Source organism: Loxodonta africana, chromosome 4 (assembly GCF_030014295.1).
Source record: "Loxodonta africana isolate mLoxAfr1 chromosome 4, mLoxAfr1.hap2, whole genome shotgun sequence".
Classification (NCBI taxonomy): domain Eukaryota; kingdom Metazoa; phylum Chordata; class Mammalia; order Proboscidea; family Elephantidae; genus Loxodonta; species Loxodonta africana.
In genome coordinates, this window is record NC_087345.1 from 188,915,346 (window position 1) to 188,930,870 (window position 15,525).

At 36.7% G+C, this 15,525-nt stretch overlaps 1 protein-coding gene across 20 annotated transcripts in view; it reads left to right on the forward strand.

Moving 5' to 3' along the window:
• Positions 1-15,525, forward strand: part of PARD3 (par-3 family cell polarity regulator) — an 823,651-nt gene that overhangs the window by 498,608 nt on the left and 309,518 nt on the right. For all 20 annotated transcript variants that reach the window (XM_064285100.1, XM_010600277.3, XM_010600267.3 and 17 more), the window contains 2 exons: positions 11,903-12,091; positions 12,877-13,047. In XM_064285100.1, the coding sequence (XP_064141170.1) occupies positions 11,903-12,091; positions 12,877-13,047 (360 nt within the window). The remainder of the gene's footprint in view (positions 1-11,902; positions 12,092-12,876; positions 13,048-15,525) is intronic.

Here is a 15,525-nt window from a genome sequence, read left to right on the forward strand (position 1 = left end):
GCTGAAAAGTGAACACTTTTGTTTTAAGTAGGTTTTTATGAAACCTTAGTTGTAAGCAGACAATTTAACAAAACCGTGTCTACAGTGGGTAATATTAATGCACGTCATTCCCAAAATTGTATTAAGTAGCCCCAAAAAATATGAGTATAAAAGATTTGAATAGCATAGTGAACAGATTTGATTTTCTCTACATATTCTTACACACAACTTTGTACTTAATAAACTAAAAACCATGTTATTTTCAAATATTACATAATTACAAAAATAGTCAACAAACAAGGCCTCAGAGGAAAATCAGTACACAGCCACGAGAATTTTACACATTAATAAATGTGGATTGTAGAAAATTCATCGTCTTAATTTTTTGTATATAAAATATGTTATATAAAATATGTTAGTGATAGCTAATTGAAATCCACGATGGGGTGTGTGTGCGTTTTAGGGGCATGGTAGGTTAGGAGCTAAGGGGAAACTGGACAAATTGACTCTAAAGGATAAAGTGGAGGCACAAGAGTCAGTTACGCTATTTTAAAGATAATGATGGTAAAGTATACCATAAAACTATGATAATTAAATCAGCATGGTATTGTTACAGGATTAGACAAACAGATCATTTAAACAGATTGGAGATTACAGAAACAGGCATGGTGTATATATGTATGTGCATTTTTTTTTTTTATGTGTGAGCGTGTAGTATGTGTATGTGTGTTAAACGTGGCATTTCAAATTAGTGGTAAAGTATGGCTTATTTAGTATTTAGAACAAAAAATTAGATTGCTCTTCCTCACCATATACCAAAATAAAACCTAGTTGATTATGAGTTTAAACATAAAAATAGACTAAAAAGTCTAAGAGAAAAAAATACTAAAATTTCTCTGTGAATTTTGGACCACGAATGCTTGTCCAACCACGATGAACCCTAAGAGAATAGATTGACAGATTTGCTTATGTAAATATTCAAACTTTTCTATAGCAGTACCCATACTGTGAACTAGTGGCAAGATCAATGCTAAGTGGGTAAGTATTTGTAGGCTGATCCCTGGGTGAAGGGCCACTTCCTTTTGTGGTTTGGACTCTCAATATCATGGAAGTTTTTGGAAAACAGAGTGACTTCGCACATAAACTACATCTGTTAAAACATAAAAAAATCTGAGATAGAAAATGGTGATATAAGCAGTAAAGATAGGCATGTTCTTTCAAAACATTTAGTTCTATTGAGGAAACTGAGGATAAACCATCAACCTTACAATTATTGAGGGGAAGACGCAGCACTGCCTGAAATTTGGTATTCTATTGCAAGGTGCATACGGATCCACTCCTCACCCCCAAGCTACGTGCTCATACTAGCCTGCCAGGTGAATGCCAGTTCAGTCACATTAACAAGAGCCATGATGTACACATGTGTGCATGTTTTACTTCTGATTACAAATGAAAACTTTCTGATGAGAGTTTTCCAAACAAAGTCAAAAGCAGAGTTTTGTTTTTAAGATATCTTTCTTGTAGTTTTTTTTTAATGTTCTACACCATCTGGGACTTGGTTTGTACTTTTTCTATACAATACCATTTTTGATTGTTAAAGACATCATGTTAAACATTATGATTAAAGAAAATTCATTTTGGGGCCTCTGCCTCTCTACCTTTTCTGTGGCACGTGTCGGGTTCAGGTGTTTTAAATATTGCCAGTTCTTGGCACTCAAGGAAAACTGCATGACAAGCTCTGCTGCTTCTATTAGTCTTCCTTAGTGGTTTTCTTTTGTCTCAGGTTCGAGGTTTGTGACATCCTAGATGATCTTTTTGCTCAAAGGCTAGAAGTAAGAAAAAATGCACCAGTGAGTTCACCGTGAATCTCGATCCAGTGTCCAACTTTTATTTTGGCTTTTCTCAGTGTAGATTTTGAAGCAAACCATGGTGAATCCACTTTACACCACAGGGAAGGTACCCCTGGGTACAGTTGTTTTCTTTTTCTCTTCCTAAAGCATGATATTATTGCTATCAGGAACTATACATGGTTCATACAGCCTTACAGAGAATAGAAAAATGTTCCTTTCACCTTTAAACGTTAACCTTGCTTGTAACTTTGAAGTGCTATCAAGGACTAACGTTTATTGATCTATTACTGTGTTAAGTTCTTTGTGTGGATTATCTCATCAGTCTTCACAATAACCATGATGTTGTAAGGAATAGTATTTAAAGTAGAGGGGAAAATAACTAAATTGAGAATATTTAGGTATTTTCTCCCAAATCTTATAGCTAATAGTTAAGTGAGGAAGTCAGGTATCAACCCAGGTTGTCTGCCTCTGGAATCTATGGGGCAGTTTTCTCATACACTCAGTATAGGCTGTTATGGAACAGTTTGTTACATGGAATTTAAAAAATACATACACACACACGTATGTATGTATATGAGTTGGAATCAATTCCATGGCAATAGTTTTTTTGTTTTTTTTTTTTCATGTGGCACAGTTAAGTGCCCGACTAGTAGCCAAAAGTTTGGTAGTTCGAACCACCCAGAGAGGCCTGGGAAGAAAGGCCTGGCAATCTGCTTCCAGAAGGACATAGCCTTGAAAACCCTGTGGAACAATTCTCTTCTGCACACGTGGGGTCACCGTGAGTTGGAATCAACTTAACAACTAACAACAATACACATATTATTTAGTTCCAAATTGAGTGTTGATAAAATATGATTGAATTTTGCAGAAAAAGAAAGAATCCCAAGCTCAGATGATACCCTATTAGTGAAGATGCTGAGTAGAGGCCGCCCTGATTTTTTTATGTTACTAGTGGATTGACATGTAGGCTTTACTGGGGCATGTGCTTAGTGCTAGTCATTTCTGTTCAGTGCCCCAGGGACAGTTTGTCTGTTCCCAGCTTGGTGACTGGTGACTAATTTTGTATATACTTTTTCATTACTTGCGTTGCTCTCCTCTTCTTGGCTTCTCCATGCTGACAGTTAACATTAAAGTCTTACTCCTTTCTACCTACTTCATAAGGTTTCTCCCAGGCTAGCAATAGTATTTTGTTCCTTCTCTGATTCTTTGTCGTATTCATCTGCTTGTTTTTTGAATGTATTTGTTGAATGCATGTATTTTGTTTTATCATTAAGATCTCTATTATTATTTCAACATTCATGTGACTAATAACCACCTTGAGAACCAAAAACCTGTTGCCATCGAGTTGATTCCGACTCATAGCGACTCTATAGGACAGAGCAGAACTGCCCATACAGTTTACAAGGAATGCCTGGTGGATTCGAACTGCTGACCTTTTGGTTAGCAGCTGTAGCTGTAATGGTTTCCACCTTGAGAGCAGATATGTCTTAAAGTGCATAACTGGTAGCCTAACCCCAGAGTAGAAGCACAGTTAATTTGTTTGTTGGTTGAGTATTGCTATGATTCACAACTGATTAAGTTCAGGAAAAAAATAGGTCATTTAGGTTGATAAGTGGAGTCAATGGCCAACAGAGCTTTTGAATTTTTGAGATGTAAATTCCTGGTATATCTTCCAAATATTGTATAAGTTAATGAGAGTAAGTGATTCAGAACTCTCATTTTAGGTTATCCATTGAAAATTGTGGCAAAGGGGTCACCTGCTATGTGTCCTAGACAAACTCCCTTGCTTTAGAAAAGCCCGTGAAGTTTATTCACTGGGTGGGGGACTGTCACTGTGGATTTCCTGGTTGGAGTACAGGTTGTATGGAGTAGTGAATTTACCTACTGGTCATCAGGTTGTGACTTACCAAGTGCCGTTTTCTTTTTTGGGCTTAAAATAGGACTAATGCAGACTGCGTAGAAAACTCCTTAAGAACTCTTGGGTGGGTTACATATCAGAGTGTACCATAATTTTAAAATGAATTCAGAGCTTTTGGGAAAAAGTGGAGCTTTAGAGAACAATATAGCTTAGAATTGAGGGGTAATACTTGATCCAATCCAAGATCACACATTGCATTTAGTTGTCATGTCTCTTTAGTCTCTAATCTGGGATATTTCTTCAATATATCTTTTTATCGTGACCTTGACAGTTTGGAAACCCTTGTGGTGTAGTGGTAAAGAGGTATGGGTGCTAACCAAAAGGTTAGCCGTTTGAATCCACCAGGTGCTCCTTGGAAACTCTGTGGGGCAGTTCTACTCTGTCCTGTAGGGTCACTATGAGTTGGAATCAACTTGACGGCAACGGGTTTGGTTTTTGCCTTTTGACATTTTTGAAGGTCACTTACTTTGTAGAATGTTCCTCAATTTGGCATTGTCTGATGTTTTCTGGATTGGATAATTATTTCTCTGGGTTAATATTAAACTGTCTAAAATAATTGTTTCTCGGTATTTTTATTATCAAGAAAAAAATTTGAATCCTCTAAATTTTATTTGTCATCTACTATTTGAATTAGAAAAAAAAAGCGCAATAAAGACAGAGGCAATATTTTAACTTTGCTAATAAGAATAATTAGCCATAAAATGCCAAGAAAAATGACATGCATAAATGTTTCCCTCACATATGAAATAAATTAAAATACATAACTTAAAAGAAGCTTTGTAGTATGATTGGGGTCATTTATTTATGTAAAAAAAATCAAGATATTTTCTCTATTTTAATAATCCTTTTAATTAAAAACAAATATTATTATTAATTTTTATCTGGAATACCCTCATATTATTTAATCTTCACAAAACATGATTGAATTTTGCAAACAGAAAAGAAAATAGAATCTTACGTTCAGATGATATCAGTGAAGATGGTGAGAAGAGGCTGCCTTGATTTTTATATTACTAATGGGTTGACATTAACTTTCTTAACTTCTATAAAAACTTTTGTTAGCTATATGTAATGGTCTGCTGCCATTTGTGATACTGATCTAACAGACTGCTTTGTTAGTGTGATCATAATGTAGACATCCACAGTCCCTCTCTCCTCCTCCCACCACCACTACCTGCCCAACATATATACACTTCCCCCCAACACACACATTGTGCTTTTGAGGAAGAAAAAGAATTCAAGAAATAGCACACAACTGGCTTTTTTTATGTTAAAAAGTAATACACATTCACTATAGAAAATTCAGTTAGGCACAGAAGAGTAAAGTCACTTGTAGCCTCAGGAGACATCTAGGTCAATTGGCATAACATAGTTCCTAAAGAAAATGTTCTACATCCATCTTCAGTGAGTAGCATCTGGGGTCTTAAAAGCTTGTGAATGGCCATCTAAGATACTTCTATTGGTCTCATCATGTTCAGAGTAAAGGAGAATGCAGAAAACTAAAGACACAAGAAAAATATTAGCCCAAAGGACTAAAGGACTACATGAACCACAGCCTCCACAAGCCTGAACCTAGAAGAACTGGATGGTGCCCAGCCATTACCACTGACTACTCTGACAAGGATCACAGTAGAGGGTCCCAGACCGAGCGGGAAAAAATGTAGAACAAAGGTAGACTGGAGGAATCTCCGAGATTATGGCCCCCAGACACCCTGCTACCTCAGAACCAAAGCCACTCTTGAAGCCCACCTCTCAGGCAAAGATTAGACAGGCCTATAAGATAAGATAAACAATAACACACGAGAAACGTGCTTTTTCATTCAATCAAGTATATGAGACCAAATGGGCAGCCACTGTCCAAAAGCAATGATAAGAGGCAGGAAAGTATAGGACAAATGAACAAGGGGAGCCTGGGTTGTAAAGGGAAAGAGGGGAAGTGCTGACACATTGTGGGTGTTGCAACTAATGTCACAAAACAATTTGTGTATAAATTCTTGAATGAGAAACTAATTTGCACTGTAAATGTTCACTGAAAGCACAATTAAACAAAACTTAGTGCAAAGTTACAGTAATCAAGATAGTTGATGCTGGCATAACATAAGACATATAGATCAATAGAATAGATTTGAGAATTAAGAAATTATAAATCTACAGCCAATTCATTTTCAGCAAGGATGCAAAGACCATTCAATGGGAAATGATTGGTTTTTTCAACAAATGTTGCTGGGAAAACTGGACATTAATGTGCAAAAGAATGAATTTGGACCTCGCACTCACACCATATGCAAAAATTAACCCAAAATGGATCAAAGACCTAAATCTAAGACAAAAAGCCATAAAACTTTTAGAAGAAAGCATAGAAGTAAATTTTTGTGCCCTTGGATTAGGTAACTGTTTTTTATATATGACACCAAAAACACAAGCAACCAAAGAAAAAAATAGATAAATTTGACTTCGTTAAAATTAAAAATGTGTGCGTCAGAGGACATTGTAAAGAAAGTGAAAAGGCAACCCACACAACTGGAGAAAATATTTGCAAATCATATATGTGGTAAGGGTCCATATACAGAATATTTAAAGAACTCTTACAACTCAACAGAAATACAAACAAGCCAATTAAAAATTGGGGCAAAGATGGCTACCACTACTGAATCATTTGATCAAAGATTCTGTAAACTAACCCTGATCAAAAGGGGGGATATGTTGAATACAGTTTTAAAGATTTCTTGGAATTCAGACTTTCTGGAGCCATGATGCTGGATTACCTGCTTCCAAAACTGTTGTCCTGAGAGAATAGTTAAGCTTTAAACCTTAAACTGAAACAATGCCTTAAAGTCATCTTTAAACCAAACAGCTTAACTTAATTAGGAAAGAATGCCTGCCTTGAGCATTGTGCTCTTCTAAAAAGTATCTTTGTGTGATCAAATTGACAACAGGAACTCAAAAGTTTAAATGAGAAGCTTAGGGGGCGGTAAGTTTATGTTAATGATGGTAGAATAATTTGGAAAAGGATAGCAAGAATGGCTGTACAACTTGAAGAATGTGATCAGTGGCATTGAATTGTACATGTAGTAATTGTTGACTTGGTGTATGTTTTGCTATGTATATTTCATCAGAATATAAATAAATGAAATAATTAAAAAAAATCACTTGCCTTTCTATCTCTTCAGTGTCACCATTTTGACGTCTTTTATTTTCTTTACCTATTTTTTTTTTATGTAGATAGTGTGTGTGTAATATTCCACGCACCAGAAAAGACTGATAAATCCCTTCATTTTGGAGCTTCTACTGACATGGGAAGACAAACATTAAAAAACTCATAAAAATAGGATGTCCAGCTTATGATGGCTGAAGTTCTGGACGTTTTGAAAATCCATAGAATAAACCCAATTTATTAGTCTTAATTTTCTGTCACTAAACATTTTTCTAAGACAATTTAATAGTGGAATGGTAGTCCATTGTGTAGGTATTCCTTAATCTACGTAGTGCTATGCATGTAGATTGCTTTCAGCTGTTAACTGTTACAATTAAAGTAGTGAACATCCTTGCAGTTAAATATTTGCATGACCACAATTAGTTTTTTGAGGACATATTGCTAAAAATAATATTTCTGGGTTAAGCAATAAGCAAAATATAGAGGTATTTGTTGAGCACTATCAAATTGGCATCCACAACATTGTACCTTTTGATATTTTCACCAGCAGTACAAGAAAGTATTTATTTCACCTCTACATTGCTGTATATCATTACTTAAAAAAAAAAGAAATTTGATAACTATTTTGTTGCTAGATTAACTTGCATGTCCTTTATTCCTAGAAATATCCTGCCTGGCTTATTTATTGGTCCACTTGTATTTCTTTAATGAATCACTTGTTCACATCCCTTTACCGCTTATTATGGGAGTATACATCTCTTTTTTTTTTATTAATTTTTTGGCACTTGTGCATTAAAAATATTAACTCTATGGAGAAAGGCCAAATTTTTGAGAGAGAAATCAAGGAATTGGAGTAGGAGTGATAAAATGTTTGTGGAGCCATCTATTGCAAAGTCCAAAGTCCGATAATGGACCCACTTCTGTAATCCTGTGATACATACGCACATGCCATGTTTCTTTTGTCTCTTCATAACCTTTTGTACACCCTTATAAAAATTTTTACATAGTGAGGTTTAGGAATTACTCTTCTTGTGATTGGAATTTCTGCTGCTTTACATAAACCAAACCTGTTGCCATAGAGTCAATTCTGACTCGTAGCCATTTAATGTAATCAATTTTCATTTCCTCTCCTGGAGATAAATCCTTGATGCAGATTTCTGCAGATGGAGAGCTGCCTGTTGGCCTGGTGTACCTTCAGCACTGGTATTCAAACTATTGTTTGGGGAAGAAGAAAAGCTAGGCCTTGGCTAGTCACTTGTGAGTATTTTTCTATCTCAGTACAGCTTAATTGTGCTTCTTTGCTGCTGCTTTGAGGATAGTGGAGAGGTAAATAGCTTTAATACTGCCCATTCAGCAGATGTTCTCTTTTTAATATGCTTAGCAAAAATGCCCGTTTTTCTGAACACTGAAAGACAAAAATGCCCATGGAGTAATGGGCACAATAAGAACTGACAGGTTGCATTGATGGGAAAATTCATCGGAAGGTGCATACGTGTAGGTACCTGAGTGACATACATGACACATGTGCTTGTGTGACATGATTGTGCATGTACGAATGGCTTGAGGGGCAAATTAAAGAAAATACATTTATTGCATTTCTATCGAAAGAACTTGACTCAAGAAATGGTTGATAAAGAAGCAAAAAATTTGGCCAGAATAACAATAAAGGTGATAGAAAATTAGCTTCCAGTTTGTCAGAATATAAGGATCTGAATAGTAGTATGTCTTTGTAAAAGTTCACTGTGATACAGTATTTCAAATCATAAACATATTATTGTGATAAAATATATAGAGAAAACTTGCCATGTCACCCATGTGTGAGTGTACAGTTCACTGGCATCAATTACATTCACTATCTTGTACAGCCATCACCCTATTTCCCGAAGTCCTTCATCGCCTCACACAGAAGTTCGGCACCCGTTCCACTGATAAACCTGACACGTGTGCTTGTGTGGTATCCACTAGTAAACTCTTGTCTTCATGCATTTGCCTATGTTAGGTATTTCATATAAGTGGGATCAAATTGTTCTTGAAGACCCAATTTTTCGTCAGTTTGCTTCCAGAGAATTAAGTTTTAAAGCTGGCATGAATTGTAGTCTTAGGTCAAGAGCCAAATGGGTTAATAATGAAATATCAAATGGAAAGTACAGTCTTTTACTCAAATGTTTTCAGCGTTGATAATGACTGAAGACTTGATGGACAGAGCTGAAAAAAGAAAATTATGCCTATCTTGTAGTTTTCTTAGTAAATGAAACTTTCCCAAGGAGAATATACTCCCTTTTAAGACAGATTCAGAGCAGGGCATGTCAGGAGATGATTCCAATGAGATTAAAAATTTTCTTCGTATTTTCAGTCAGCTTCTTATCTTCACTTTCAAGTAGGAAAAAATTGCAAATTTTAAACGTTAGGGAAGCCTGTGAATATGTCAAAATCAGTAAAAATTAAAAAGCCAAGCTGAAGATGGAAATCAGTAAATGACAATTAAGAAACTTACATATTAGAGGCAAATATATGTACTGAATGATTATACTTAAATGTGTCTACTTAGGGGGCAGTTGTACTCTGTCTTATGGGGTTGCTATGCATCGGAATGGACTCAATGGCAATGAGTTTTTGGTTTGGTCTCTATGTCTTCACTAATGCATTGTTTTCCAGGAATATAAATACTCATTGATAAAGCAAATTTTATCTTTCAGTTACTCAAGATTGTAAAGTGGAAGAGGACTATGGTGTTTTTTGTTGTTATTGATACAGTTTTGAATTTCAAATAAAAAAAATTACCTCCTCATTACGTTTCTGTAATAGATTTTGTACTGAGGTGGCTCTATTCATTCTCACAAAGCCATTATTTAATAGACTCAAATTGTTTCAAGCCATATGTATAAAAATAAAAATTGAGATCAATTTGGTGTTTATAGATCATAACAAGCATGCAAAGATACTTTTGCACACTAAATACAGGAGTGTACTTCTCACATGGTTATTTCATGTTACTTTTTTCCAATGCAGACCCCTTGTTGTGCAGTGATTAAGTGTTCAGCTGCTAACCAAAAGGTTGGCAGTTCAAATCCACCAACTGCTCATTGGAAGCCTTATGGGGCAGTTCTTCTCTGTCCTGTAGGGTCAATATGGGTCAGAATCGAGTGGATGCAGTGGGTTTTATGGGTTTCTCCAATATACTGGCTTGACTGGAAATGTAATTATTTTCTGGGAAGTTTATTAAATATAAGGGAATTCTTAAGGTGAGCAGGCCTAGGCTTTATCTTGACTTTGATGCTGAAATGTGTTTACTTTGCATAGTTAACATAGCTGTGGCCCTGAATCTTTTCAACTTGTTCTTTTTTTGTATTCTTTATAATTTTCATGTTTTTAATTTTTTAGCAATTTAATTTTATTTCGTGGAAATGTACATTGCCCTAATAATTACAAAGCAGTCCTTTGAGATGGCACCAAGAATGTACTCCCATAAAATGCCAACCTTGTATATTAGTTAATTAGAAATGTCACTTTAAAAATCACATTATTATAGATTTTTAGACTTCCTAGCATATCTCTTGTTTTATGATCATCTGAAAGAGTAATCTGTTGTTAATAAAAGCTGCACTTCCAGACATTGTGTACATCTGGTTGAAACATCTCAGAGTCAATCTGAGATTATGTCCCCAACTTCCTTTAAAAATCATTTTATCATTACTATATTAACTTAGATTCAAATTAGAAAATTTGAAAAATTTGGTGGGATGCAAAGAATAAAATAGCAGCCTACCCATATTTCCATTTGTCTGCAGTAGCCTATATTTATGTGTGTCATTGACTGTTCTTCAAAAATTCGATTTTTATAAGATATGCTTTATTCCAGTTTAGCTATGTACCATTACATATATAAGCATTCCTCAGTCGTAACTTGATAATTCCAGCTTGAATGAATGAGTGGATGCTGGAAAAATATTTTAATAGGGAGAAAAAAGAAGTAGATTGTAGAGCTAGATGAGGTTTGTTTGTGTTCTGAGGCGCCTGCGCCCCATGTTCGTTACGTAGGTGGTTGGAAAGGAGCTCCTGTCTTACTGATCTGGAGGTGAGCGGTGTCGAGGTGGTGGGAGAAGTCGTGACAGTGGACGGGAGTGCCGGAGACTTCAGGAGGTGGACAGACTGCTGCTTTTTCTAGCGTAGAATGTTTCTTAGTGACAATACGCCCTGTCACTCCAGCTCAGCAGAGTATTTATTAAGCTTTCCTTTCTTCCTCCGTGTTTTCAGTGAGATGTGCAAGAGTGTGTGTATCATAAATGCATCGCGTTTTAAAACCGTCCTCTTCAGCATTTGGTGACTGCAGTTATGAAAACAAAGCTTGCATATACAACTAACTAATTAAACGACAATGCTTGAATGCTGTTCACCAGCTGTATTGTGTATGATACAGTACTGTGGAATTTGTTCCATAGCGTTTATCTGCGCTTTGTCTCCCAGATGTTGAAGGTTAAAAGTCTTTAGTAGCTCTCTGAACATAAATACTTTCCTCTTCTGACTTGGTGTCATCAGGACTTCTTATTGCTTGTAAATGAAAAGATACACTATTAGCGAACATTAAACTATGAATAACATTGAAAATTCCTAATTAAAAAAAAAAGGACAAATGAGTTATTATATTTATTTTAATTTTTGTGTTACTGTTTTTCTCCTATGGTTTAGAAGATATAAACAGCACCTCCTTCAAAAAAAAAACCAGCTATTGAGATCTACTCAGCCCTTCCACTGCATTGTTTTCCAGTTTTTCTTATAATCTGGTTTGGGTTTGTTTCTATGTTGAAACAAGTGATGCATAAAAATATTAACAGCTGGTTCCAGGAATCATCTGGAGGGGGTGCAGATACACTGTTACCATGCAGCTTTGGTGGAAATACTCTGCCTGTCAAGACCAAAGAACTGCCTATTAATGGCCTTCAAAATAACTGTGAGAAAGAGACATGGAAATATAATATGCTGTGCAATTGTGTTCTCTGTTAGAAAGCTGAAGATGAGGATGTTGTTCTCACGCCTGATGGCACCAGGGAGTTTCTCACGTTTGAAGTTCCACTTAATGATTCAGGATCGGCTGGTCTCGGTGTCAGTGTCAAAGGGAACCGGTCCAAAGAGAACCATGCGGACCTGGGGATCTTTGTCAAGTCCATCATTAACGGAGGAGCAGCGTCTAAAGTAAGCATACGTCAACTTTGTCAGCGGTATGACTGTTAACAAAATAATTTTCATTTCAAATGTATTCCTATTTTGGAAACGTGTACATTTAACAAATGTTTTCTGGTTTCTTCACAAAAAAACCCAAACCTATTGCCATCAAGTCGACTCCAACTCATAGCTTCACAGTACTCCATAGTCAAGTCGGTAGGAGAAATTTCAATGAAGTATCGTTTTGGGATGGAGTCCATAATCTCATCTCTTCTTTTTTTATCCCACAGAAGCTTCAGGCCATAGTCATTCTAGTTAAATGGGGATAATCTGTGCAAAACTTTAGGTCCTGGCACAAAGCAAGTACATAGTAAGGGCTCATTTTTCCTCCTCTTCTTCCATCCCAATAGATTCCTTTATCCTATTTAATAGGCTAGAGAAAATCTCCTGGCTGTTTGGTTTGAGGACAGTTTTCTGCAATTGTCTAAGAGCCTTGAGCTTTTCCATGTCTTGGGTTGTAAATAATCTCTATTGGGGGTCTCTGGAAGGGAGAAAGTAATTGCTTTGTGTCCTTGGAATTAGTATGCTATTTTGGTAAACAGATTATGGTAATGACTTGATTTACAAATGTATAAGTGATTGAAATGGACACAGGCTACAATGGCTGCTTAGATGTTATTATGCCAGTGTTCAATTGGGCATAATCCCTTAGGATTAAAGGTTTTCTGTTTTGTTTTTATTTCTATTTATTTTTTTAATTAAAGGGAAAGCAGCTTGTTTTATAACAGACCATCTATTTTTACCTGTTTTCCCAGGATGGAAGGCTTCGGGTGAATGATCAACTGATAGCAGTGAATGGAGAATCCCTGTTGGGCAAGACAAACCAAGATGCTATGGAAACCCTGAGAAGGTCTATGTCCACGGAAGGAAACAAACGAGGAATGATCCAGCTTATTGTAGCCAGGCGAATAAACAAGTGCAATGAGGTAAAAAATTTAAAAAAAAAAAAAAAAATCAATAAACAAAAGGCACTAACATTTGAAATTTTAATTAGGCTAAGATGCTGTCCTAACATTGGACAGAGTAAGACAGTTCCTGGGATTTGACCTCAAATGAATCTATAAATTCTCTTTATTTCCTGTAGTTTTATTGTTTTATAAGTAGATTGTGATTTGTTTTCTTAATGCTGTTTTCAAAGTATTTCTCAATGTATGCTAACGTTTTCTACTGCCAACTTAATGGGTAGTACTGGTATCTTACGGGCACCTTTAGCTGGGTCCTCTTCTTGAAAACAGGACCACACCTTTTTGCTCAATAGTTTCTCTTCCAATCAGCAGTTTTGTGCTTTGCAAGTTACTGCCACGTCCGCACAGACTCATGGTGGCCCCCCTGTGTGTCAGAGTAGCGCTGTGCTCTGTATAGTTGGCAGTGGCTGATTTTTTGGTTGTAGGTTTCCAGGCCTTTCTCCCAGGCACCTCTGGATGAACTCAGACCTCCAGCCGTTTGGTTAAAGGCTGATCACGTTACCCATTTGCACCATCCAGGGACCCCAGTGTTGTACTCCGGAGGTCATAGTTCTCGGGAGAAACAGTGAAACAACAACTTGCTGATTCAGTTGTTTGTCTAAGACAGGATGCCTCTTGCAAAATTAATAGTGATGAGTCTAACTTCCTTACAGGCTAGTGTTTTCTTGCGACACTGTCAGAAGTGTAGGGCTTCCTCTGTCCTCCCTGTTCCCCTGTTCTTCTTCATATGTGGTGGAGGAGTATTTTCCCTTTGAGTGCCAGCTTTTCACTGAGCTGGCCCTGACCCATGGCAACCTTATGTACAACAGAATGAAACATTGCCAGTCCTACACCATCTTCTCACTCATTGGTATGCTCGAGTCCATTGTGGCCACTGCGTGTTTTGAGTGCCTTCCAAGCTAGGAGGCTCATCTTCCAGTTCTGTATCGGACTGTATTCTGTTGTGATGCATAGGGTTTTTGTTGGCTGATTTTTGGAATTAGATTGACAGACCTTTCTTCCTGAAACCTGTCTATCATGGGTGACCGTGCTGGTATTTGAAATAGTGGTGGCATAGCTTACAGCATCACAGTAACATCCAAGCCACCATAATACGACAAAATGATAAATGGGTTTGAAAAAGAATTTATAGAGATTTGATACTTAGTATTGTTGTTTTGGGGTATCATTGAGTCGATTCTGACTCATTGCAACCCCATGTGACAGAGTAGAACTACCCTATTGGCCAGGTCTTTCTCCGGTGGAGACACTGGATAGGTTTGAATTACCAGCCTTTAGGTTAGCAGCCGAGCGCTTAAACTTTGCACCACCAGGACCCCTTAATTAGCATTGGGACCTACAAGTAATCAAATTTCATAGATCTATTATACAGAGAGTTGGAATTGACTCAACGGCAGCAGGTTTGGTTTTTTCGGTTAGGTTATTATGCATTAAATGTATTTCTTCTTTTTTTTAATGCTCTAAATAGCAAGCTATTCAGGCTGTGATAATCACTAATCTGAATTTATAGTATAATCATACTTTGCAGAGAAAAATGTACTCCTGAGCTTAGTGGGTAGTCAATGACGAAGTGACCCATTTTTGAAAGGTTATTGACCATAGAGTAATTTGCACCAGTGTTTTACATGTTTTTGTTTGCCAAGTGTAGAATGAGTTAGCTGTAATTAACAAATCAATTTCTGCAACAGGAGAACAATCTAATCTTAACTGAAAATCTCAGAGTGGGAAAGAGTGGCATGTTAGAAATATTTACTTCCATAAAATAAATATAAATGCTAATCCCTCAGAGTAAGCCGCTGGACTGATTTTCTCAAAAAATAGTTTTTATGGTTGCCAGATCATTAACTGATCTTTTTAGTGTAAGCCGTGCAGAGTGTTACGTGAAAAATCTTCAACAGTAAGTTTACAAGACACATTGTTCTTTATCGGCTCATTTTCTGTTGGTCAGCTGAATCATTGCACATTCCATATGACAGCGTTCATTCAGCAGATGTTTACCGAGCATCCACTGTGTGTCAGAAAACCTGTTAGGTCCTGGGAGTACAGTGGTCAATCAACCAACGAAGTTCCTGCTCTCAGAGAGTTTATTTTCTACCGGACGGTATATCATCTTAGTTTCTTCTCAAAGTTTTCCTTAAAAGAAAAGCCTGGAACTTTCTAGGGGCCATAAAATGTACGAAGTGTTCGAAAGATTGGCATCCTGCATCCGGGCTTGCTTTTTTAGTTTTATACACATTATTCCTTATTGTTCCCCAAGCAGTAGCAAAGCAAAATCTCTGCCAGCCTGAGAATAGTTTGAGAAATGCCCTGATTTTGTCCCCCGTCGCACTGTAAAAGACACGAAATTGCGATCCCACGGAAACATCTCTGTCTCTCGTCTGCACGTGAATTTCTGTGAATGAAACTTATTTAAGTAAGGAATAAGGGAACAGCTGCAGT